Here is a 26,627-nt window from a genome sequence, read left to right on the forward strand (position 1 = left end):
AGACTCTCATGCCTGAGGCTCCAAAGTCCCAGGTTCAATCCCCTGCGCCACCATAAGCCAGAGCTGAACAGTACTCTGGAAAGGAAATATATATATTTCCTTCCCTCAGAATCTGAAAAGGCTGGGGGTCAGGCTGTGGCGCAGCAGGTTAAGCGCACGTGGCTCAAGGCTCAGGGACCCGCGTCAGGATCTGGGTTCTGGCCCCAGCTCCCCACCTGCAGGAGAGTTGCTTCACAACCTGCGGTGAAGCAGGTCTGTAGGTGTCTTTCTCTCCCCCTCTTTGTCTTCCCCTCTTCTCTCCATTTCTCTCTGTCCTATCCAACAGCGAATGACATCAACAACGACAATGATAACCGCAGCAAGGCTATAACAACAAGGGCAACAAAGGGGGGAAAAGATGGCCTCCAGGAGCGGTGGATTTATGGTGCAGGCACTGAGCCCAGCAATAACCCTGGAGGCAAAAAAAAAATCTGAAAAAGCTCTCCAAAGAGTCTATGGAATTCTGTATCCTGAGATAATACTCACTGAGGTTGTTGAGAATAAATGAAACAATGCCTTTAAAACATCAGCTGGGGTCTGGGCAGTGGCGCACCAGGTAGAGCACAATTACAGTGCACTAACACAAAACCTGAAACATGGTAAGTACTCTATAATAAAGACTATCAAGACTTAACGCTATTACTTTGCCCCCTTGAGAATGTAAATTCAGAAAGAGAAGACTCTGGGGGGCCAGGTGTTGGCACATCTAGTTAAGCGCACACATTATGGTGTGCAAGGGCCCAGGTTCAAGCCTTTGTTCCCTACCTGAAGGAGGAAAGCTTCACAAGTGGAGGTGTCTCTTTTTCTCCCTATATCTCCTGCCCTCTCAACTTCTCTCCGCCTCTATCCAGTAATATTTATATGCAGACTCTGTCGGTCCTGTTCACTGCTGTGTCCACAGCACTTGGACTACTGTTTGGTACATCTTGAATTGAATTAAAGACCTGCCTGTCCAAAGCTCCCTGGGCAGTTTCTTCGCTGGCAGAATGAAGGTGTCAACAAGATCCTTTCCAGTGCGACACAAGCTCCCACATCCTCTGCTCTGGAGCCTGAAAGTCAGGCTTGAAGTTGTGACCAGAGAATCCCCCAGAGCCACTTTGGAATGCTAACCTGGGTTCCAGACTCAGCCTCTGTTGCTTAGGCAACAGCCCCGCCCCTGAACGCTGACTATCCCCGGTCCTGATTGGCTGAACGTCCGGCTCCCTCTCCGGATGTGGCCGGTGCCGCCATTGTGCGGCGCTGGTCTCCTCTGAGGATTCTTTGTGCTGCCAGTGGCTTGGGCTCCAGCCCTTGCTTTTTGTTCTCCTGTCGCGGGAGCCCGGCGGGTCCGGGACTCCCGTGCGTGCCGGTGCGGGCGCCGGCATGTGGCTGTGGGAGGAGCAGGGGGGGCTCATAGGGCCCTTCTCCTTCCTGCTAGTGCTGCTGCTCTTGATGACGCGCAGCCCCTTCAATGCCTGCCTCTTCACGGGCAGCCTCTACCTCCTGCTGCGCTTCTTCAGCTTTGAACCCGTGCCCTCCCGCAGGGCCCTGCAGGTGCTCATGCCCCGGGACCGGGTTTCTGCGATCGCCCATCGCGGTGGCAGCCACGACGCGCCGGAGAACACGCTGGCGGCCATTCGACAGGTGAGCCCCGCAGACCTCGCGGCCTCCCCCACCAGCTCTGGGGGCAGCTCCGACCGTCTGTCTTCTCTGCACAGCCCTCCTCATCTGCTTCCCCATCGGTCTACATACAATCGAGTTTATGCAGGAAGCCCTCGAACCCTCTGAAGGTTGGAAAACCTCCCAGCCTCGAGTATTTATAGAACACACCAAATGCAACCATATTTGTCATGCACGCCACTGAGGACTCAGTCATGAACAGGACCGAAAGGGTCTGTCTTTGCCGTCCCAGATCTAACACGGGTGGGACAGGCCATAAACAAATAAACACAGACATGAGATCTGTATGTAAAAGAGCATACAGTGCGGTGACAACTAGAGCAATTGGGAATGACCAGGTCGGAGAGGCTGTGCTGTGTTGGTCAGAAAAATCCTTTTTGAAGAAGTGACTGAGCTAGCTTTGGGGAGGGTGGTGGTGGTAGGGCTGTGGTTTCCAGGAAAAGCCGGTGCTGGCAATGATGTTTACATTGTTAGAATAGGTCTTATGTGGCCTGACTTCAAAGGACAGAACAAAGACTGGTGGGTGAATGAAGTATAGAAAGTAGGCCAGGTTAAGTAGAGCTCTGGGCAGTGGTTCAGTCTAAAGGGATCAGCTTCACAGGACTGCCTTTGTCCACCAAATTATCTAGGTCATCTCCTTACCAACTTTTCCCCTCAAACACACATTTCATGCTGGACAGTAGGACTCGTTTATCAGTGTCCGCCTCCCTTCTCACAAGGCTTTACTGAGACTCTTGACCCTTCTCAGCGTGTGGCAGTGTTCTGTCTGATATACACACAGCTTTTTCTAGAATTCAGCCTTCTGATTCCAAACCCAGAGCTGTGAAGACAGCATAATGGCTATGCAAAAAGACACTCATGCCTGAGGCACCAAAGGTCCCAGGTTCAATCCCCAGCACCACCATAAGCCAGAGCTGAGCAGTGCTCTGGGAGAAAAATTTAAAAAAATAAATGGAAATTTTTTAAAATCTGGAGGTGGTGTGTAATTATACCCATTATCTTGTAATTTAGGAAATTAACATTAAACCACTACTAAAACTAATAATACTACTAAAAATAATAATACATTAAAACCTTATTCCAAACTCAGACACTGTTTGCCCTAGATTAGATGTAAAAACATAGACTGTTGGGTAATGAACAAGTTACTTAAGCTCTCTGTGTCTCACTGAGAGTCATGACTGGAATGTGGCAAGCAGAGCACCCCACCTCACTCCAGTCCCAGCCCTGCCCTACGTTTCCGCGTCTGTAGAATGCCCACTCCATTATGGCTTGTGTTTCATTGACGTGGCCCACATGCAGGGCTTGGCCTTCTACAGATGTGAGCTCCTGGTGAGGGTTGGGCAGGTGTCTGAGCACAGAGAATTGTCAGGCTCACTGCTGAGTTATCACACCTTCCCACTCCTCCCTCTCTGCACGGGGAAGAATATAGGCTCAAATAAGCCTTTAAAGCTACATCATCAGCTTCTTGAGAGAACAAGATATCCAGATCTGGGCAAAGGCAGCACCTGCCCCTCCTTCTACAAAGGCAGAATGGTGCTGGTCGCACCTGCTTTACTAGTTCTTAAATCCTTCTGCTTTGGTACTTAAGGAAATGACCTTAACTTTGACTTCTACTCCTGGGTCATTTACTTCAGCTTGTCCCAAGCCTCCTACTTTAAGGCACACCTCTCTGCCCCGCTGTATGTGGTCCCCTTCCTACTCTTCACAGAAAGTTTACACTAGTCTTTCCAACTCTTTTTCTTCCTCATCCTCCATCTTTTTCCCCAACTACTACAAGATCATCCCCTGCTGTGACCAAAAGTGCAATCCAGTCCACATTAGGCTAAGTAAGCACATACAAAAGAAAATAATTTAGAGGGAGTCAGGCAGTAGCTCAGAGGGTTAAGCACAGGTGGCACAAAGCACAAGGACCATCCTAAGGACCCAATTTGGAGTCCCTGGGTCCCCCCCTGCAGGGGGGTTGCTTCACAGGCGGTGAAGCAGGTCTGCAGGTGTCTCTCTTTCTCTCCCCCCTCTGTCTTCCCCGCCTCTCTCCGTTTCTCTCTGTCCTATCCAACAACGATGACAACAATAATAATTATTTTAAAAAAAGAAAATAATTTAGAAAAAAATATAATAGGGCTGGGAAGATAGTGTAGTGGTTATGCAAAAGGCTTTTTCCCAACAAAATTCCAAACTTCTTCTTTTTTTTTTTTTTTATCATATATTAGGAGGTTAATGGTTTATAGTACAATTGCTGGCAAGTGAGTACAATTTTTTAAAAGTATTTATTCCCTTCTGTTGCCCTTGTTGTTTTACTGTTGTAGTTATTGTTGTTGCCATTGTTGGATAGGACAGAGAAAAGTGGAGAGAGGAGGGGAAGACAGAGGGGGAGAAAAAGAAAGACACCTGCAGACCTGCTTCATTGCTTGTAAAGCGACCCCAGCCATGGCCGGTGCGCCGCTATGTTCCATCACTGGGGAGCAAGAGACAACCCGAACTGCCCCTGCGGCTACAGACAGACTATGACCCACATAGTCAACGACTGCCACCTCTCCAGATTCAAAGGAGGTCTCGAAACTTTACATCAGGCTCAACCTGACGCTGTTGACTGGATTCAAAGGAGGTCTCGAAACTTTACATCAGGCTCAACCTGACGCTGTTGACTGGCTACAGAAGAAGGGCAAACGCTAGAAGAAGCAGCAGGTGGGGAGCCAGGGGCTTGAACCGGGATCCTTACGCAGGTCCCTGCGCTTTGCACCACCTGCGCCACTAGCGCTTAACCCACTGCGCTACTGCCCGACGCCGGACAAATGAGTATAATTTCTCATCTTCCCATGAGAAGGGTCTACAGACCACTCTGACCCCCACCATAGGTCCTTATCCATTATCATGTACCAGGACTCCATGAGCCTCTCTCCCTTCCCCAGAATATTTTGCTCTGGTGCAATACACCCCATCTAGTCCAAGTTTTGCTTTGGTTTTTTTTTTTCCCTTTTTGATTTCATATCCTTTCAGAATGTTTCTTTTTTCTCTAACATAACTAAATGCTATTATTCACACCTAAAGCAATTTAATAATGATTTCTTAATGTGATCTAATTTCCCAACTTGTTTTTCTGGCAAAGGGCTTTTAAAACATATGTATTGGGGGTCGGGCGGTAGCGCAGAGTTTAAGCGCACATGGCGCAAAGCTCAAGGACTGGTGTAAGGATCCCGGTTCAAGCCTCCGGTTCCCCACCTGCAGGGGAGTCGCTTCACAAGTGGTGAAGCAGGTCTGCAGGTGTCTGTCCTTCTCTCCCGTCTCTGTCTTCCCCTCCTCTCTCCATTTCTGTCTGTCCTATCCAACAGCAACAATGGCTATAACAACAATGACAATAACAACAACAAGGGCAGCAAAATGGGAAAAATAGCCTCCAGGAGCAGTGGATTCGTAGTGCTGGCACCCAGCCCCAGTGATAACCCTGGAGGCAAGAAAGAAAAACAATATGGGGGGGGGGGGGCGGGCAGTGGCGAACCCAGTTAAGTACAGGTGCATTTTACCAAGTTCAGGAACCCAGGTTTGAGCCCTAACTCCTTATTTTCAGGGAGTTAAGCAGATCTGCAGATGTCTGTCTTTCTCTCCCTCTCTGTATCTCCTCGTCCTATCTCAATTTCTCTCTGTCCTATCTAAAATTTCCTAAAATCAGGAAAATGGCCACCGAGACTGGTGGAATTGGTAGTGGTGGCAATTAAAAAAAAATCTTTGGGGATCGGGTGGTAGCGCAGCAGGGTTAAGCGCGCGAATCACAAGGACCGGCGCAGGAATCCCTACCTTCAAGGGGGTCGCTTCACAGGCTGTGAGGCAGGTCTGAAGTTGTCTTTTTTTTTATTATTATTTATTTATTTTCCCTTTTGTTGCCCTTGTTGTTCTTTATTATTGTTGTAGTTATTATTGTTATTGTTGTGTAGGACAGAGAGAAATGGAGGAGGGGAAGACAGAGAGGGGGAGAGAAAGACACCTGTAGACCTGCTTCACCGATTGCGAAGCGACCTCCTCAGGTGGTGGTGGGGGGGGGGGGGGGCTCGAACCCGGATCCTTATGCCTGTCCTTGCGCTTCGCGCCACAGCGCTTAACCTGCTGCACTACTGCCCGACTCCCATAGTTGTCTATCTTTCTCTCCCTCTTTCTGTCTTCTCCTCCTCTCTCAATTTCTCTCTGTCCTATCCAACAACAACAACCCATCAATAACAACCACATCAACGATAAAACAAGGGCAACAGTGGCCTCCAGGAGCAGTGGATTCGTAGTGCAGGCACCGTGCCCCAGCAATAAAAAGAGGCAAAAAAAAAAAAAAATCCTTGAGGGTATAGATCAACTGGTCCAACGCCCATGCCCATGCCCAGCAGAGAAGCAATTACAGAAGCCAGACCTCCCACTTTCTGCATACCATGAAGATCTTTGATCCACACTCCCAGAGGGATAAAGAATAGAGAAGTTTCCATTGGAGGGGAGGGGATGGGATACAGAACTCTGGTGGTGGGAATTGTATGGAATTGTGCCCCTCTTATCCCACACTTTTGTCGATCACTATTTAATCACTAATAAAAAAAATCCCTGGGGCAGGGGTAGGTAGCATAATGGTTATGCAAAGAGACTCTCTTGCCTGAGAATCCAAAGTCCTGTGTCCAATCCCTACACCACCATAAGCCAGAGCTGAGCAGTGCTCTAGTTAGAGAAAAAAAAAAAAAAAATCCTCCCTGAAGTGACAGAAGAATGAAAATAATAATAACAAGGGCGGGAGGATAGCATAATGGCTATGCAAACAAACTCCCATGCCTGAGGCTCCCAACTCTCAAAACCACTAAGCCAGAGCTGAGCAGTGCACTAGTAAAAATAACAACAGGGTGGAATGTTTTCTGGGAACATAGTAGCATTCTTTCTTTCTTAAGAAAAAGATTAATATGCTTGTGAGGGAGTAGAGACAGAATCAGCATCACTCAGGCACGTTCAATGCTAGGGCTCATCCTTGGAACTTCATGTTTGTGTTTCCAACACTTTATCCACTGTGCTGTCTCCCTGGCTGTCAGTAGCACTTTCTTTATGCCCTTTAAGTCAGGTGGATTTTTACTAGTTAATAAGGATAACCTCTTCGCCAGGGATTCAGTTCAATCATTTGTCTGCTACCCTCCAGGAATGTTTGTTACCAGAGTACAGCTTGACTCTGGCTTAAACTTGGGTGACGGATTGAACCAGAGACTTTAGAGCTTCAGGCATGAAAGTGTTTCAAATGATTATTATCTTATCTCCCATGCACACCTTCACCAATATTAAACAGTGAGAGTAGGAGTTGTGAAGAACTTGTTACCCTCCATGACTGTTCTTAATTACAGTAGAAAGAGGGGATTATTGCCAATGCCCCTGTTTCAGGCATGAGCTTCTTTTTTTCTTAACCATCTAGTCTTTCCCAGGCCAGCTACGCCCCTGAGTATGCTCTGGTCCACATACCTGAAAATCTTCTCTGCCAGCCTGCTGTCCATGGGCACTGGAGCCCATCTGACAAGCCCTGAAGTTCCACCAGATTCTGAAGAACACAAAACAGAGCTTTGGGGACTTAATGAGTAATGCTCTCTGCCCTAGGAGGTGGTGCCTGGCTTAAAAGCTTGAGGTTCTGAGTTCAGTTCCCAGTACTGAATGTGATGCTCAGGTTCTCTGTCTGTATCACTGTCTCATTAATCATTTCTTTAAAAGAAGCACTTCTGTGCTTCTCTTGTGTTGTCACTGTTGTTAATGATAAGTTTAGGGGGGAAATGGCCAGAGAATTAAGGGAGTAAGAAGTTTAGCCCCTCTTTGTCGTGTTGATAGGGGTATAGTCTCAGCAGGATTACAAAGAGTGGAGGCTGTCAGGTGGACTACGTGATGGCGGATGTGCTAGTGTACATTTAGAGGTGTGAGCTTGTATACAGTGCATTCCGTTTGTGACTAGCATTACCTCAATTTGGGGGTGGAGAGGGTGGCAGCTATAGTCTCTACCACATGCTAGTTTATGCAACCCAGAACAAGTTTCCTAATTACTCTTTGTGTCAGTTTCCTCATCTGAAAATGAGACCACTAAATATCTTTCTCCCTCACTGCCTCCCTTCCCTCTCAATTTCTCCACAGCAGATTGAAAGTAATAAATAACTTTTTTTTTAAATCTTGATCATAGTGAGTTACATTTTCTCTGTAACAAGGAAGCAGTGATAGTATTCTCACAGGCGCATAGCCCATAAAATTTAGTATCTAAATTCTCTCTCTGGACAAGTTCTAACATATCCCATCAAGCTTACCAACTTGCTGGACCCTCCAGTGCTGCTCACAGAGTAAAATGTAGCATTTCCTAGATGTAACCTTGGGGTTTCTCTGTTGAGGGTGGAACTAAATAAAAGCCTGGCTCACCCTGCTCATTCTGGAGTAATGCAATATCTAACTAATCAACATCACGGGAATCATTAGGGATCCTGTACCAGACAGACAGTGTAGGCTAACAATAGAATTTGTAGATATTTGTAATTGTAAACCATTAGTAGCTCAATAATTAAAGTCACTTAAGAAATAGTTCAAAACTCCTTATCTGTCTCTCTGCGGGTGGGAAGAATGGGGAAATTGATTCTGAAGAATCATTAAGTGTAGAAACCAAAGGGTAATGTCCATGAAAAGATAGAGATTGGCTTGCTATTTGGTACAGGAAGGAATCAGTGAGAGCATTTGTCTTAACCAGACTTGTTGATCAGCTGAGTGTTTAGATTGCAAAATGGCATTTGTGGCTGCTTGACATTAATATTGTGGATGCTTTTGTTAAGGCAGCTAAGAATGGAGCAACAGGCGTGGAGTTGGACATTGAGTTTACTTCCGATGGGATTCCTGTCTTAATGCATGACAGCACGGTAGATAGGACTACTGACGGCACTGGACGGCTGTGTGATTTGACATTTGAACAAGTTAGGAAACTCAATCCTGCAGCAAATCACAGATTGAGGTAAGTGGTTCATTGTCGCTTAAATGTAGCTTTCAGCTTCTGGTAGGGATCACAGAAAGACTGGCATCTTCTAGTTATGTCTGCTCTAGGAGAATTGTTAGTATGTTTTATTGAAATGAGATACTGGTTTCCCAGGTAAAGAGCAGGTGCCAGGAACAACAGGCTTATGATATGGGTGCTCTTCATCCTTCCTTCATCAGGCCAGCTTTGACTTTGGAATTGTTCTCAAGGTAGTACTCTGTCTGATCAGTCACTAGCATGAGATTCGCTCTATACTGTCATATACACTAGAGAGTGAAGGTGCTGAAAGTAATTGTAGAGCTTTGCTTGTTAATCTTCTACCTTCATAAACATCAAAAAGTAAATTATGGGGTAAAGGTGGTCAACAGCTATAAACTTTAGTTATAAAATAAAGAAATCTAACATACAGAGATACAGCATGGTGACTATAGTTTATAATACTGTATTGTATTATATATATTTGAAGGTGGCTTAAAGAGTATATTAAAAGTTCTCATCACAAGAAAATAATTGTAACTTTAAAATAATTGTAACTCATCTTTTGTTGATGGTGCCATAATAGATGTAAACACTTAGCCAACTAAAACAAATGTGATATCTTTCAATTTTATCAATAAAAAGTTAATGCATCCTTTAAGATCATCAAGAAATAATAAGGGCTGAATGGTGGCCCACCCAGTTAAACTTATGTTACCATTTGCAAGGACCCAGGATCGAGGCCCACCAGCAAAGGGCAAACTTCACAAGTAGTGAAGCAAGTACTGCAGGTGTCTCTCTGTCTTTCTCCCTTTTTACTCCCCCTTCCCCTCTTAAATTCTGGTCTATTAATAAAGAATAAATGAAATTTATTTTTTTAAAGAAATAAAACACCTTTTAAAGTATCACCTTTTAACCTAGCCCTTTTAACTCTATAGATCTTTAAAATAGACATCTAAGGAGTCCTGGAATTCTAGGAAATTAGAAAGGACCCTAGAAATCACCTAGAATAGTACTGCCCCATAGAACATTCTGTAGTGATGGAAATAGTGTATATATGTCAGTTATCTAATATGGTAGCCACTGTGATTGAGGACCTGAAATGTGAGATTAGTGCAAGAATCTGAATTTTTTATTTTATTAAACTTGAGTAGCCATATGTGCCCACCATATTTGGCAGTACATATGTAGGTCAATCCTGCTTGTAGAGACAATTCCAAAAAAGTCAAATTACTTACTCAGTCCTCTCACTATAGTTTATATCAGTATGTTCCAAAGTGTGTGTATATAGGGCTGGGGAGACAGCATAATTGTTATGCAGAAGACTCATGCCTGAAGCTCCAAAGCCCACTGTTCAATCCCCTACACCACTGTGAGCCAGAGTTGAGCAGTGTTGTGTGTGTGTGTGGGAGGAGTGTGTATACTTTAGATGTGTTCCTTGTTGGTAGATAGTTCATGCCAATCAATTCTTGCTATTAAGTTAATGCTTATCAAATGGATATGACTACAGCAGACTACATCCTTCCTCCCTACCAGCAGCAGTTATAAATATCTTGGAATTAGTATACTGAATAATATACTTTGAGTTATGATCATTTAAATCCCTCTCCTATTGTTTATAATAACTGAAAAGTATGTGCTTACTGTTATCCATATCTTGTCAGTTCTCTGAACAATGTCTATACTCTCCAAGTATTGAGTATTTGATCCAATGATCATGGTATGGTAATCTGAAATTAAAAATCAACCAAAGAAAATCATACTTTCAGAGAGAATGTTGGCAACACTTGAAAGTTCTGAGTACAATCTAATGGATTTGTTCTTTACTGTCATTAGTTTTATTTATTTTGTATTTATATTTTTGATTGCCACCAGGGTTATTTTTTTATTGCCACCAGGGGCTTGGTGCTAGCACTGCGAATGCACTGCATCCAGTGGCCATTCCCCCCCCTTTTTTTTTCTATTTTATTTGATAGGACATAGAGAAACTGAGAGGGGTGGGGGAGATAGAGAGGGAGAGAGAAAGAGAAACACCTATAGACTTGCTTCACTACTCTTGAAGCATCCCCACTGCAGGTGGGAAGGTGGGGCTTGACCATGGGTATTTGTGCATGGTAATGTGTGTGTTTAATCCAGTGCACCACTGCCTGGCCCAAAAAGAGTTGTGGTTTTTTTTTTTTGCATCTGTATAAAAGTTTTTAATTTTAATTTTTAAATTTTTTTTTATTGGGGAATTAATGTTTTACATTTGACAGTAAATACAATAGTTTGTACATGCATAACATTTCCCAGTTTTCCATATAACAATACAACCCCCACTAGGGCCTCTGTCATCCTCAAAAAGATTTTTAATAATACAGTGACATGTCAGGTTCAGAGACAACCCTGAAAGCAAAAATTGCTTCAGGTTAACTTTACCCTTTAAAATTCATTAGAAAGGAATGATACCAAAGTCAGTGTGTCTCTCACCTTTATGTCTTTAACACAACTAGTCTTTGTCCCATATGAAATCAGTTCTGTTTTCTTTGCTGGAATACCAGAAAAAAGGATTGACATGTGCTTAGAGACCATGTTGTAAGAAAAATAGATATTTTCTTTAGGATTAAGCTCAGTGTGGTAAGATGCTTATCCTAAGAGGGGAACATGGGAACTAAGGCTGGCCAGCAGCTCACGTGTCTTATCTCTTACTACCTAGGATTAGGCACTGAGTGGAATGGCTGACAATTGCCTGCTCTACTTAAATAATAATTTTATTATAAAAAAAACTTCAGGAAGTTGGGCTGTAGTGCAGCGGGTTAAGTGCAGGTGGTGCAAAGCGCAAGGACAGGCATAAGGATCCCCGTTCGACCCCTGGTTCCCCACCTGCAGGGAAGTCACTTCACAAGCGGTGAAACAGGTCTGCAGGTGTCTTTCTCTCCCTCTCTCTGTCTTCCCACTCCTCTCTCCTCTCTCCATTTCTCTCTGTCCTATCCAACAACAATAATAACTACAACAATAAAACAACAAGGACAACAAAAGGGAATAAATAAATTAAATAAATTTTTTTTTTAAAAAAAATCTTCAACAAGGGCAACAAAGGAAAAAATAGCCTTCAGGAGTAGTGGATTTGTGGTGTAGCCACCGAGCCCCAGCAATAACCCTGGAAGAAAAAAAAAACTTACAATAAAAGTAATATATTGAATAGTTGGATTAGCATAAGTTAAATTCCATAGTGTGATATTTCATTGAGAAAAATTGGTTTCAAGCCAGGGAGATAGATCAGCCTGGTAGAGCACCAGCTTTACACTTGAGGTCCCAGATATTCCAGCACCACCTTAAGCCCAGAGCTGAGTAGTGCTCTGGTTCTCCTTCTCTCATTCTGTCTCTCCTAAAATAAATAAAGCAGAAAGAAAGGAGGAAGAAAGAAAAGTTGGTTTTGTATCTATTAACTCCTTAATTTATGAGAAAGTTACAGGTAAAATTTTATTTTAACTCTTGATAGTTGCACTTAAATAAATGTATAACAATATAATAAATAGAATTGTATATTGCTAGGACTTTCTCCTGCATAGAGTTCTGTCAGAGCAGTAGCAATTCTTTTTAATTTTTTTTTTCTCATTTGTTGCCTTTGTTTGATCATTGTTGTGATTATTGTTATTGTTATTGATGTCATTATTGTTGTATAGGACAGACAGAGAGAAATGGAGAGAGGGAGAGAAAGACACCTACTTGTGAAGCGATCCCCCTGCAGGTGGGGGGGGGCTCAAACTGGGATCCTTGCCGGTCTGCACTTAACCCACTGCGCTACCACCAGACCCTCATAGCAACTCTTTTTTTTCTTTTAATTGATTTTTTATTTAAGAAAGGATTAATGAACAAAAACATAAGGTAGGAGGGGTACAACTCCACACAATTCCCACCACCCAATCCCCATAACCCACCCCCTCCCATGATAGCTTTCCCATTCTCTAGCCCTCTGGGAGCATGGAGCCAGGGTCGTTGAGGGTTGCAGAAGGTAGAAGGTCTGGCTTCTGTAATTGCTTCCCCGCTGAACATGGGCGTTGACTGGTCGGTCCATACTCCCAGTCTGCCTCTCTCTTTCCCTAGTAAGGTGTGTCTCTGGGGAAGCTGAGCTCCAGGACACATTGGTGGGGTCTTCAATCCAGGGAAGCCTAGCCAGCATCCTGGTGGCATCTGGAAACTGGTGATTGAAAAGAGAGTTAACATATGAAGCCAAACAATTTGTTGAGCAATCATGGATCCCAAGCTTGGAATAGTGGAGAGGAAGTGTTAGGAAACAATCAAATACTTAGAGGAAAACATTGGTAAAACACTTTCCCACATACACCTCAAGGACATCTTTGATGAATCAAACCCAATTGCAAGGAAGACTAAAGCAGAAACAAACCAATGGGACTACATCAAATTGAAAAGCTTCTGCACATCCAAAGAAACTATTAAACAAACAGAGAGACCCCTCACAGAATGGGAGAAGATCTTCACATGCCAGACATCAGACAAGAAACTAATCACCAAAATATATAAAGAGCTCAGCAAACTTAGCACCAAAAAAGCAAATGACCCCATCCAAAAATGGGCAGAGGAAATGAACAAAACATTCACCACAGAGGAGATCCAAAAGGCTAACAAACATATGAAAAACTGCTCTAGGTCACTGATTGTCAGAGAAATGCAAAGTAAGACAACACTAAGATACCACCTCACTCCTGTAAGAATGGCATACATCAAAAAGGACAGCAGCAACAAATGCTGGAGAGGATGTGGGGACAGAGGAACCCTTTTACATTGCTGGTGGGAATGTAAATTGGTACAGCCTCTGTGGAGAGCAGTCTGGAAAACTCTCAGAAGGCTAGACATGGACCTTCCAGTAGCAACTCTTTTTAAGCCTGTGTTTTCCAGAAGTGGCATATACTCTGCCCTTTGGTGAGTAGAGTTACTAATTATGCTACTAATCCAGTAGTTATAATTATCCTTTTAAAAAAAAATATTTATGTATTTATTCCCTTTTGTTGTCCTTGTTTTATTGTTGTAGTTATTATTATTGATGTCGTCGTTGGATAGGACAGAGAGAAATGGAGAGAGGAGGGGAAGACAGAGGGGAGAGAAAGATAGACACCTGCAGATCTGCTTCACTGCCTGTGAAGCGACTTCCCTGCAAGTGGGGAGCCATGCTCCAACCGGGATCCTTAAGCCGGTCCTTGCGTTTGGTGCCACGTGCGCTTAACCCGCTGCTACCTCCCGACTCCCCCCCTTTTTTTTTTTAAATAGTGCACTGCTCAGCTCTGGTTGATGGTGGTGTGAGGGGGGTGAACCTGGGACTTTGGAGCCATAGGCCTGTTTTGCATAGCCATTATTCTATCTACCCCCGTCCATTATAATTACCCTTTGGTCAAGAATATCTGTAATTGGACTCTGATCTCGAAAGGAAGTTGGTGAAAACACTTTTCTTTTTTGTTTGGGAAGCATTTGTCAATTACCTTTTCTATTAAACTTTCATCTTTTCCTTTTTCCGACCATGCACTCCTCCTTCTCTTATAGGAATGACTTTCCTGATGAAAAGATCCCTACCCTGAGGGAAGCCGTTGCAGAGTGCCTAAAACATAACCTCACAATCTTCTTTGATGTCAAAGGCCATGCAAATATGGTACAGTTTATACCACAGAGTTTACTTTTTCTAAGAAGGCATGATTAATTATTTTCAAAAGTGATGGTCTATTTATTCTTATTTTTGCAAATTATATTTGCTTAATAAATATGTATAGTGTAAAAGATAACATTTTTAAGGAAATTGTAAATTATGGGAATAAGTAGAAATCTCTTTATCTTTATGGGATCTTTTAAGGACTCCTTATATTCTCCCACTGGCACAAAGTAGAATCAGGTTCCCTTATTTACTTGACAAAACATATTAAGTAAGCATAAGAGCAGGATACTTAACCTTGTGAAAGAACTCTTTTCTCCCTCTGAACAACTTAGGTATCCCCCAAGCAGTAGTTATTGTTAGTACAGGGTGAGAATTCCAATAGAGTCAGAAAAAAAAATGTTTTTTTGTTAACCACAAGAAATAGAAACTAGCTGTTACAACATGAACTATGAGCCCAAGTATATATTCTCACTTTTAGTGCAGTGAATTCCCTTTTTTTTTTTTTTTTTGAGGAAATAGGAGATCAGTGCTCTGGCTAATTTCCTATCCTGTTAAACTGATAGCTGTATACAGCTGGGTCTTCCAACAAACTCTCTATCAGAATCATCAGGAATATTTATTGAAGATAAGAATTCCTGGGCCGGAAGTTGGGCGGTAGCGCAGCGGATTAAGCCCATGTGGCACAAAGCTCAAGGATCAGCTTAAGGATCCTGGTTCAAGCCCCGACTCCTCACCTGCAGGGGAGTCGCTTCACAAACGGTGAAGCAGGTCTGCAGGTGTCTATCTTTCTCTCCCCCTCTCTATCTTCCCCTCCTCTCTCCATTTTTCTCTGTCCTATCCAACAACAACAACAAGAATAAGTACAACAATAAAACAACAAGGGCAACAAAAGGGAATAAATAAATATTAAAAACAAAACAAAACTGTCCCACATTACTTATTAAAAAAAAAAAAAGAAAAAGAATTCCTGGGCCATATCACCTAGAGGAGACATTCTGTTTCATTAAACAAGGAACATGTGCTTTTAATAAGCACCTCAGGTTTGGTTCATGGTGGAGCCCATGTTTGGTCCCAAATTTCACCCCATGTTCTGTTCTTCATACTTCATCTCCCAGAACAGGGAGTGGACGTGGTGAATCCTGTAGGCTACTAACAACTGTCTGGGCAGCACTGGGTAGAACATAGTGATCTGATTCACCAGAATGGCAAGATGAAGGAACAAGAAAGACTTGGCAGCAAAATCAGACAGAAGAACACAGGGGCTAAGATCATGGGCTTTCAAGTCCAACAGATCATGATTAAACCCCATCACTCACTGCACTACAACTTTAACTTAGCTCATCTTCAGTTTACTTTTGGACAAGGGAGTTGTTACGGAAGTAAAATACTATATAGATGAGGAGTTACAGTTTTTATTCAAATAACATAAGGAAAACCGCTTTGGCTCTAAAGCTCACATCCCATTATATTAGTGAAGGGGAAATAATGACCTGAATAAGTTCTTGTTATTATTTTTTTCTTCTTTCAAATGCATGTTGTTGCATATATTTGGTTATGTGTGTGCAACTTTCCACGTATTTGTGGTATTTCAAGAGCTATGCTGTAGCAACATTGCATTTCAGCTTATTCTGTGGACTATGCTATTAACAGCTACTAACTGGCTACTTCTGATCAGTCAAGGAGATTACAAAATCTCACTATCACTTCTTCATTCATAGTTCTCAGGCCACTTGGCTCATGTTTTAGCCAGGAAAGTCAGTGTTAAAGAGTTGTGGGTGTAAAAAAAACTTTTTGTTAGCTACATCAGAGTATAACCATAAGATCTCAAAATTTTGTTTGCAATCTTCACTTTCCTTTAATTATATATGTAATATTTATAATATTTATTAATTTCTACCAGAGTACTGCTCAGCTCTGGCTCATGTTGGTGTGTGTGGGGGGGGCGGGTATGGATTGAACTTGTTGGGACTTTGGAGCCTCAGGCTTGAGAGTCTCTTTACATAATAACCATTATGTTATCTACCCCTACCCACAACTTTCACTTTCCAAGAGCATGACAATACGGGTGAACGCTCACCAAGACAGTAAAATATCAGTGCCCCAGTTTCTTCCTGATGTGCTATAGATGTGAGTTTAAGGTGTCCTGGTAGGGGATTGGGAGATAGCTTCCTGACAGAGTGCATACTTAACCATGCCGGAAGCGTCATTCTCAAGCAATGGAGTCATGCTATGGGGTGAGGGCTGCTCCTTCCATTCTTTCTCTCCCTCTCTCCTCATCTTTGTCTTTCACCCTCTAGCTGGGGGGAAAAAAGTCTGTGGGAGCGATGGAATCATGACGCCCCAAAGAAGCCCTGGTAGCAAAATGAAAACAAAACCAAAACCGTAGGTAATAGAGTCTATCAATACTTCAGCTTCCCTTTGTATTAATACATTTCTGATTTATTGGATAGGGTCATCCTTAATACCTCATTTTAAGAGTTTAAAGTACACTTTTTGTTTGTTTGTTTCACAGGCTACTGATGCTCTAAAGAAAATATATATGGAGTTTCCTCAACTATACTATAATAGCATCGTCTGCTCTTTCTTGCCAGATGTTATTTATAAGGTAAAGTTCAGAACTCTTGTTGCACATAATAGTATGCTAGATCGGGCAGGGGTAGATAGCATAACGGTTATGCAAAGAGACTCTCATGCCTGAGGCTCTAAAGTCCCAGGTTCAATCCCCTGCACTACCATAAGCCAGAGCTGAGCAGTGCTCTGGTTAAAAAAAAAAAAAAAAAAAAAGATCATGATGAAACCAGCAGTGGGCTAACTAACTAAGCCTGAGAGCCTGTTAAATTAAACTGGATCACTTAAACTTGTCTCTTAAATTAACAAGAGAAATATAGTTAGGTTTATGTACGCAGACCCCATTTGAAAATACTGTGATTCTTTTTAATTTTTTTTAAATATTTATTTATTTATTTTCTCTTTTGTTGCCCTTGTTGTTTGTTTTTATTGTTGTGGTTATTATTGGTGTTGTTGTCGTCATTGTTGGATAGGACAGAGAAAAATGGAGAGAGGAGGGGAAGATAGAGAGGGGGAGAGAAAGATAGACACCTGCAGACCTGCTTCACCGTTTGTGAAGCGACTCCCCTGCAGGTGGGGAGCCGGGGGCTCGAACCGGGATCCTTACGCCGGCCCCTGAGCTTTGTGCCTTGTGCGTTTAACCCTCTGTGCTACCGCCCGACTCCCTCTTTTTAATTTTTTAAAAAATATTTATTTATTTCCTTTTGTTGCCCTTGTTTTATTGTCATAGTTATTATTGTTGTTGTCATTGCTGGATAGGACAGAGAGAAATGGAGAGAGGAGGGGAAGACAAAAAAGGGGAGAGAAAGATAGACACCCTCAGACTTGCTTCACCGCTTGTGAAACGACATCCTTGGGGAGCCGGGGGCTCGAACCGGGATCCTTAATACCAGTCCTTGAGCTTTGCTTTTTAATTTTTTATTATCTTTATTTAATAGAGACAGCCAGAAATCAAGAGGAAAGGGGGTGATAGAGAAGGAGAGAGTGAGAGAGACACCTGCAATACTGCTTCACCACTTGCAAAGCTTTCCCCCTGCAGGTAGGGACCAAGGGCTCAAACCCAGATTCTTGCACACTGTAATGTGTGCGCTCAACCAGGTGTACCACCACCTGGCCCCTAAAATATCATGATTCTTTAACTCCTTTTTTGTTGCTTGTAGGCTCATTCAGATTACTTTGGTAAATGTTCTCTTGACAAAAAATTATATGTCATTAGGTCTTGTCTGGTAGTTAGTTGTAGGATACCACCTTGGGAAAAAAAAACCCAAAACTCTTAATTATGGAGAATTTGAGAGGTGGGCAGGTAGAGGCACAGAACCTTGGTGGTGGGTGTAAATATACCCTGTAATATCTTATAATCTTGTAACCCACTGTTAATCATAAATAAAAAATGGAAAAAACATGCATAAACATGTTTATAATACAATGAGAACCTTTGACCATGATTTTGTTTCAGCTATATTTATAATCTATTTTGTTATTTTGGAGCAAATCCAAGATAATAGTAACACTTTACCCTTAAAAATTGAAAAAAAAAAAGCAATATATATATATGTGTGTGTGTATATATATGTATGTATATATATACTTTTTCCCCCTCCAGGGTTATTGCTGGGGCTCGGTGCCTGCACCATGAATCCACTGCTCCTGGAGACCATTTTTTCCCTTTTGTTGCCCTAATTGTTTATCGTTGTTGTGATTATTATTATTGTTGTTATTGATGTCATCGTTGCTGGATAGGACAGAGAGAAATGGAGAGAGGAGGGGTAGATGGGGAGAGAAAGACAGACACCTGCAGACCTGCTTCACCACCTGTGAAGCAACTCCCCTGCAGGTGGGGAGTCGGGGGTTCGAACCAGGATCCTAAAGCCGGTCCCTGTACTTCGAGCCACATGCGCTTAACCCGCTGCGCTACCGCCTGGCTCCCACATTATATATTTTTTAAACGATCTGAGAAGGGGAAAATAATGCACAGACTAGCTTTATTTATTTATTTTATTATGATAGAGACAGAAATAGAGTGAGAAAGGGAGAGAGGAGAGAGATACATACAGCAGTGCTTCACTGCTTATAGTTTCCCCTTGCAGGAGAGGGCCAAGGGCTTGAACTGAGATCCTTGTGCATGGTAATGTGTGCTTAACCAGGTCTGCCACTACCTAGCCCCTCTCCCTCTCTGTCTTATACCCTCCATCTGGGAAAAAGAAAGAAAAGTGATTTTTTTTTTTTAAGACATAGCTATAATACCATTATCTCATCTAAGACTATTAATATCCTAAAATTACTGACTAGCCAGTATGTAAATGATCATCATAATAATAATCACAACAACAATAAACAACTAGGGCAACAAAAGGGGAAAAAATGGCCTCCAGGAGCAGTGGATTCGTAGTGCAGGCACCAAGCCCCAGCAATAACCATGGAGGAAAATCAATCAATCAGTCAATCAATCAATCAATACATCATAAGAAATAGAGAGGCAGGTGAGAGAGGGAGAGAGGGAGGGAGAGAGAAACTTCAACCAGCCACACAATTTTAAACCTTAATACATTGCAGATTTTCTTTATTTTCTTCTATGATCTATTTTTTGAAAGAATGCTTCATAAAGTTTGTCCCCAAGTATTTGTACATTCCTGTCCTCGGTATATTCCCAGTAAATTGGTCATGAGCTCTAAAGACTTGATTAGACTATAGGTTCAGTTATTCTTGGCAAGATCACTTCATTGGTGAGCCTATCTTTCCATTGGGAAGCACATAATGTCTAGCTGACTCTTGTTAGCAGTTGTGTTTGTTGCTAGTTGCAGTTCTGTTAGTATTTTTATTCTATCATGTTTTCTTCAGGTATTAGCTATATAATAGTCCTATAAAATTGAACTTTTGTGCCAGTGAAATAGCTCACTTGGATAGTGCACAGCATTGCCAAGTGTGCAGCCCAGGTTTGAGCCCTTCCCCCACTACACTGAAGGAGGCTTCAGTGCTATGATGTCTCTCTCTTTGTGTCTCTTTGTCTCAGGACAAAGGAAAAAAAAAAGGAAGAAGCTCCTTTATAGTTTATTCAACAGATAAATAAATGTATTATCATTCCCTTTATTTACTGGTTTCCAAAATAATGAGTTGGTTTTATAGCATTCTCCACCAGTAACAGACAGCATACATTTGAATTTTCACTGTAACGGCAGAGCATGCTCAGAGAAAAGTAGTCATTGAGATGAGTGAGGTCATGGGACTTTCAGATACTTTGATCAGTGCTTGCTAAACTTGACCACAGAGACCTTTAAAATGTATGATACATTCACATGGGGGAAGATAGCGTAAAGGTTATGCAAAGAAAAAATATATATATATAATGTATTTTTTTTTCAATTTTTAAGGGTGAAGTGATACTATGTCTTGGACTTGTTCCAAAATAACAAAATAGATTTTTTACATATAGCTGAAACAAAATCATGGTCAAAGGTTCTCATTGTATTACTGTTTATGCATATTTTTTCCATTTTTATTTATTATTAACAGTGGGTTACAAGATTATTTGCATGTATTAAGGTTTAAAATTGTGTGCAAAGAGCCTCTCATGCCTGACTCCCAAGTCCCAGCTTCAATCCCATACACTACCCTCAGCCACAGCTAAATAGTGCTCTGGTCAAAAGAAAAAAAAAGTATGATACATTCTCTGAAAGGATTTCATCCTCATCTCCCATCTTCCTCCCTCCTTTCTTTCCTTCCTTTTTTCTTTCCTTCCTTCCTTTCTTTTCCTCCAGGATTATCACTGAGGTTTGGTTCCTGCACTATGAATCCACTACTCCTGGTGGCCATTTTTTCCATTTTGTTCCTCTTGTTATTGTTGCTATTGTCATTGGCTAGGACAGAGAGAAATGGAGAGAGGAGGGGCAGACAGAGACGGGGAGAAAAAGATATACACCTTAAAACCTGTTTCACCACTTGTGAAGCATCCCCCCTGCAGGTGGGGAGCCAGGGGCTCGAACCAGGATCCTTATGGGGGTCCTTGTGCTTGTGCTTTGTTCCATGTGCACTTAATCCGCTGCACTACCGCCCAGCCCCCTTCTTTTTTTTAACCCTTTCTCAACTGTTTTTTTTTCACCTCTTTTTTTGTACTTTTTAAAAATTTTATTTATTCCCTTTGTTGCCCTTGTTGTTTTTATTGTTGTAGTTATTATTATTGTTGTTGTCATTGTTGGATAGGACAGAGAGAAATGGAGAGAGGAGGGGAAGACAGAGAGGGGGGAGAAAGATAGACACCTGCAGACCTGCTTCAACACCTGTGAAGCGACTCCCCTGCAGGTGGAGAGCTGGGGCTCGAACCGGGATCCTTATGCCGGTCCTTGTGCTTTGCGCCACCTGCGCTTAACCCGCTGTGCTACAGCCCGACTCCCTCTAAACTGTTTTTTAAAAATATTTATTTACTTACTTATTAGCTGGCGACAGAGGGAAGTTAAGAGGGAAGGGGGAAAGATAGGGAGAGAGAGACACCTGCAGCATTGCTTCACCATTCATGAAGCTTTTTCCCTGTAGGCGGGAACCCAGGGGCTTGAACCTTCGTCCTTGTGCACTGTAACATGAGCACTAAACCAGGTGCACCACTGCCTGGCCCCTCAGCTGTTTTCTTTAAAGATGCTCAAAGTTAATCAGCCCATCTTGAAAGGATCATAGTTCTTCTCTCTCTCTCTCTCTCTCTCTCTCTTTTTTTGGCCTCCAGGGTTATTGCTGGGGCTTGGTGCCTGCACCATGAATCCACTGCTCCTGGCGGCCGTTTTTTTCCCCCTTTTGTTGCCCTTGTTGTTGTAGCCTTGTTGTGGTCTTTATTGTTGTTGTTGATATCGTTCGTTGTTGGATAGGGCAGAGAGAAATGGAGAGAGGAGGAGAAGATAGGGGGAGAGAAAGATAGACACCTGCAGACCTGCTTCACCACCTGTGAAGTGATTCCCCTGCAGGTGGGGAGCTGGGGGCTCAAACTGGGATCCTTATACTGGTCCTTATGCTTTGTGCCACATGCGCTTAACCCGCTGGTGCTATCGCCCAAGCCCCTTTTCTCTCTCTTTTTTTTAATAACTTATTTGTTACTTGTTGAATAAAGACAAAGATAAATCAAGAGGGGATAAAGGAAAGACATACACCAACCTGCAGCACTGTTTCACCACTCATGAAGATTTCCCCTTGCAGGTAGGGACCAGGGACTTGAGCCCGAGTCCTTGTGCATTGTAATGTTTGTACTCAACTGAGTACATCACCACACCGTCTGGCCCCTGAGGTCTTGGTTCTATCCTAAGTTCTAGTTGTTTATCTGTGGCCAGAATTTTTATCATTATCCAATTGAAAGTTTATTCTTATGACAGTATTAAAAACTGATTCTGAAGTTGCATTTTTTTTTTCCCCATTTCAAAGGTAGAAGTGTAGGGACTGGAAGACAACTCACCTGATAGAATCTGTGCCTTGTCATGCACAAGACTCAGGTTCAAGCTCCAGTGCTACATGGTTATGTTACAGCACTAGGGGCAAGCACTGGTGCTGTGATGTCTCTCTCTCTCTCTCTCCCTCTCTCCCTGAAATAAGAGAATGAAAGGTCAGTCCAGGAGCAGTAAAATCATTCATGTGCAAGGCCCTTGCACCAGCTAAAAAGAAAAAGAATATAAAGGTAGAGTCATAGTGCTTTCAGAATTAATAAAGAGATGTTTTCATTAATGCTGCAAATGGTAAAGTACTTAGTATTCCAGAAAGGGGCAGGGTGTCAACTATGATGGATGATGACCTTGTCAGAATGAACATATTGATTCCATCTAGAGAAAAAATGATATTGAACTCAGGATGTGATCATTCTTTCCCAAAATTCCTTTTTAGATGAGACAGATTGACCAGAATATAGTCACAGCTTTAACTCACAGACCTTGGAGCCTCAGCCACACAGGAGATGGGAAGCCACGCTATGACGCCGTTTGGAAACAATCTGTGTTTGTGCTATTGGACATTTTGCTTGACTGGAGCATGCATAACATCTTGTGGTACCTGTGTGGGACGTCAGCCTTCCTCATGCAAAAAGATTCTATATCTCCGTAAGTTAGAGTCTTTCCTTTTCCCTTTCCCCTTCTCCCCTTTTCCTTTCCTTTCTCCCTTTCTCTCTTTCTTGCTTTTGGAAACCCTGGATGGGTTCTGACCCACAAAAAGCCCACCAGGACTATACTGAAGTTGGAATACCTCTAGCTTATTAATGGGAAGCACTCAGGCAATATTTCAGTTTCCAAAATAAATTGGCCAAATATTCTAGCTTTTTAGTACATTTTAAAGAGAAAACAGATATGTAAGATCCTGCTTCTCCAAAAAGTAGAAAAAAAGAAAAACCTGCCAAGCTATGGTGTGAGCAGTATTACATTTCCCTTGGAAAAGCAACATCATCTCCAAGGCCTATTACAGTGAAGACATCTCACAGCCACCCACCTCATCTCACCCACTTTTTCCTTTGGTCCTATATATTGCAGGTAATGTTCCATTACTTGCAAGATATTTCCTGTTTCCTTGTTAGCAATCTGAATTTTTCTTTTGCCAGTTTCATAACTGTACTGTAATTGGTTGTGGTTGTTAAGTTTCATTATTACAGGCATGCCTGCATGCACTTCAATTCAGTAAATATTTGCTGTATGCCGTAGTGTTGCAAGGTACTATATGACATTGAAAACGTAGTGGCAAAGAATCAAATGAAAAGAGACCATAGTGCTCCCTTCAGTGCAGTGGGGACCAGATTTGAACCTGGGTCATACACACGGCAAAGAAGCACAATCCTAGTGAGTTATTCCCCTGCAGCAATAGATGCCAAATGAAAAGCCAGTTGGTACAAAATGACATCTAAGCTAACTAAGTGCTGTGTAGAACAGTGTGCAGACACCATGTGATTTGACCTGGTGAGGCTAGGGATGTGACAGCTAATCTCACATCTGGAGAGTCAGTAAGAATTGAAGGGGAAGAGGATAGAGATCCAAGTCAGAGGGGAAAAGATATGCAAGAGAATTATGGCAGGAAAGAGCCAGGCTTTTCCAAAGAAGTAGAAGAAGCTCAACATTCTGCAATGCAGGAAGAAGGAGAGAGAGAGAGAGAGAGAGCCCTGGGGGGTAGGGGGTGGCACACCAGGTTAAGTACACATATTACAAAGTGCAAGGACTCATGCAAGGATACCAGTTTGAGCCCCCAGCTCCCCACCTGAAGGTTGGTTGCTTTGCAAGTAGTGAAGCAGGTCTGTAGGTGTCTGTCTTTCTCTCTCCCTCTCTATCTTTTCCTACCTTCTCAATTTCTTTCTGTCCTATTCAATAAAATGGGGAAAAAATGGCCACAGGAGCAGTGGATTCATAATGCAGGCACCGAGCCCCAGTGATAAACCTGGAGGTGAGAGAGAGAGAGAGAGAGAGAGAGAGAGAGGGAGGGCTGGTGCACTTGGTTGAGCACACGTTACACAGCTCAAGGATATGGGTTTGAGCCCCCACTCCCCACCTGTGGAGGGTAAAGCTTCCCAAGTGGTGAAGCAGGGTTGCAGGTATCTTTCTGTTTCTCCCTTTTTTTTTTTTTTTAAGATTTTTAAAAAATTAATATTTATTCTCTTTTGTTGCCCTGGTTGTTTTATTGTTGTAGTTATTGTTGTTATTCATGTCGTCGTTGTTGGCCAGGACAGAGAGAAATGGAGAGAGAAGGGAAAGACAGGAGGAGAGAAAGACACCTGCAGACCTGCTTCACCACCTGTGAAGGGACTCCTCTGCAGGTGGGGAGCCGAGGGCTCGAACCGGGATCCTTACGCCGGTCCTTGCGCTTTGCGCCACCTGTGCTTAACCTGCTGCACTACCGCCTTACTCCCCTGTCTCTCCCTTTCTATCTCCCCTTTTCTTCTGGATCTCCAGCTGTCTTTATTCAATAAAGATAATAAAATAATAATAATAATAATAAAAGAAAGGACCCCGAAAGATAGGTGGGGTAGTCTGGGAAATGGTATAGTGGATAAAGCATTGGACTCTCAAGCATGAGGTCCAGAGCTCAATCCTCAGCAGCATGTGTACCAGAGTGATGTCTGGTTCTTTCTTTCTCTCTCTCTCTCCCTCCCTATCTTTCTTTCTCATGAATAAATACATACTTAAAAAAAAAAAAAAAGGTGGTCCGGGAGGTGGTGCAGTGGTAAAGCTTCAGACTCTCAAGCATGAGGTCCCGAGTTCGATCCCCAGCAGTACATGTGCCAGAGTGATATCTGGTTCTTTCTCTCTCCTCCTATCTTTCTCATAAATAAAATTTTTTTAAAAAGTGGGACTAACCCAGATCCAGCCTCCAGTGTGACTTCTGAAGGTCGGGGCTGGATGTCGGCCACTGAAGCATTCTCAGCTAGAACAATGTAAAGGAGGCTGTTGTGCTGCATTTTGAAACATTGTGATTATAGTGCAGAAACCATGTAAAAGACTCTTGTTTGTTTGTTTGTTTGTTTGTTTTTTACCAGAGCACTGTTCAGTTCTGGTTTATGGTGGTGCAGGGGATTGAGCCTGGGACTTTGGAGCCTCAGGCATGAGAGTCTCTTTGCATAACCATTATGCTATCTACCCTTCGCCCCATTTAAAAGACTCTTTCTGGGCACTGTTAGTACTTAGTGAATACCACACTTAGTGACCTGGGACAGCTGGTCATTCTGACAGGGTTGGTTTTCCCTCTTTCTGCAGGGACTACTTGAAGAAGTGGTCTGCTAAAGGCGTTCAGGTTATTGGCTGGACTGTTAACACCTTTGACGAAAAGAGTTACTACGAATCCCATCTTGGTATCAGCTATATCACTGACAGCATGTTAGAAGACTGTGCATCTCAGTTTTAGATTTTTTTTTTTCCCCCAAGGAGGAAACATGGGTACAGAAATGCCTGTAGCCTCATGCAGGGCTATGAAAATACCCTTTGTGCTAGCCCTAGCTCTGGGGATCAGGTGGTTCACACAAGCAATAGCCAGTGGTTGCATTTTTACTTGAACCCAAAGCGAAACCCAGTGTTGCTGCCATACTCCATGGAATGTGAGTTCAACACCATCATTCTTGAAGTCTGGGTCTGCAGAAAGACACAACAGCTCGGCACTGCCCTTGCCGAACATACAATATAGCAAGACCCACAGAAAATAATAAGCACAGATTGATCTGTGCCCTTAGAGGGTACAGATGCAAATGCATGGAAATGCATGATCACTCAGTTGACCTTTCAAAACCTGCCACACTTGTGCAATTTACTTATGTAAAATATCTGCATTTAACCATATTATTATCAATCTACTATAGATGTCAAACTTGTGACCGTATTAATAAAAACATTAAAAGAAACACTAAGGGAAAACAGTGTGCTGAGAATCCTATCCTAAGACAAAGGAAGTCAGGGAAGCTGCTGCATGCAGCCCAGTGACTGCCTCTGGTGGGGGGAAGGCCCTGGTGTGGAAGTGGCAACAGAGTGTTGAAACCAATCTGAGCAATTGTTGGATAGAAACTTACAAGAGTGGGAGTCGGGCGGTAGCGCCTTGGGTTAAGCACACGTGACGCAAAGCCCAAGGACCGGCGTGAGGATCCCAGTTCGAGCCCCTGGCTCCCCACCTGTAGGGGAGTCGCTTCACAGGCGGTGAAGCAGGTCTGCAGGTATCTATCTTTCTCTCCCCCTCTCTGTCTTCCCCTCCTCTCTCCATTTCTCTCTGTCCTATCCAACAGCAACAACATCAATAACAACAACAATAATAACTACAACA

General features: G+C 42.8%; 1 protein-coding gene across 3 annotated transcripts; it reads left to right on the top strand.

Annotated features, from left to right (window-relative positions):
* Positions 1-1,240: 1,240 nt before the first annotated feature.
* Positions 1,241-26,214, top strand: GDE1 (glycerophosphodiester phosphodiesterase 1). 3 transcript variants are annotated; one of them, XM_007516544.3, is made up of 6 exons: positions 1,241-1,662; positions 8,502-8,677; positions 14,213-14,318; positions 16,831-16,923; positions 22,737-22,948; positions 25,577-26,214. In XM_007516544.3, exons 1-6 carry the CDS (start codon positions 1,402-1,404, stop codon positions 25,722-25,724), a joined length of 996 nt encoding a protein of 331 aa, XP_007516606.1. In that variant the 5' UTR covers positions 1,241-1,401; the 3' UTR covers positions 25,725-26,214. The 3 variants fall into 3 exon arrangements, with proteins under 3 accessions (XP_007516606.1, XP_016040820.1, XP_060028839.1); XM_060172856.1 differs by having other exon boundaries at positions 1,524-1,662; positions 8,506-8,677; XM_016185334.2 differs by lacking the exon at positions 16,831-16,923.
* The last annotated feature ends 413 nt before the right edge of the window (positions 26,215-26,627 follow it).

The sequence above is a fragment of the Erinaceus europaeus genome, chromosome 15, assembly GCF_950295315.1.
Source record: "Erinaceus europaeus chromosome 15, mEriEur2.1, whole genome shotgun sequence".
NCBI classification, from domain to species: domain Eukaryota; kingdom Metazoa; phylum Chordata; class Mammalia; order Eulipotyphla; family Erinaceidae; genus Erinaceus; species Erinaceus europaeus.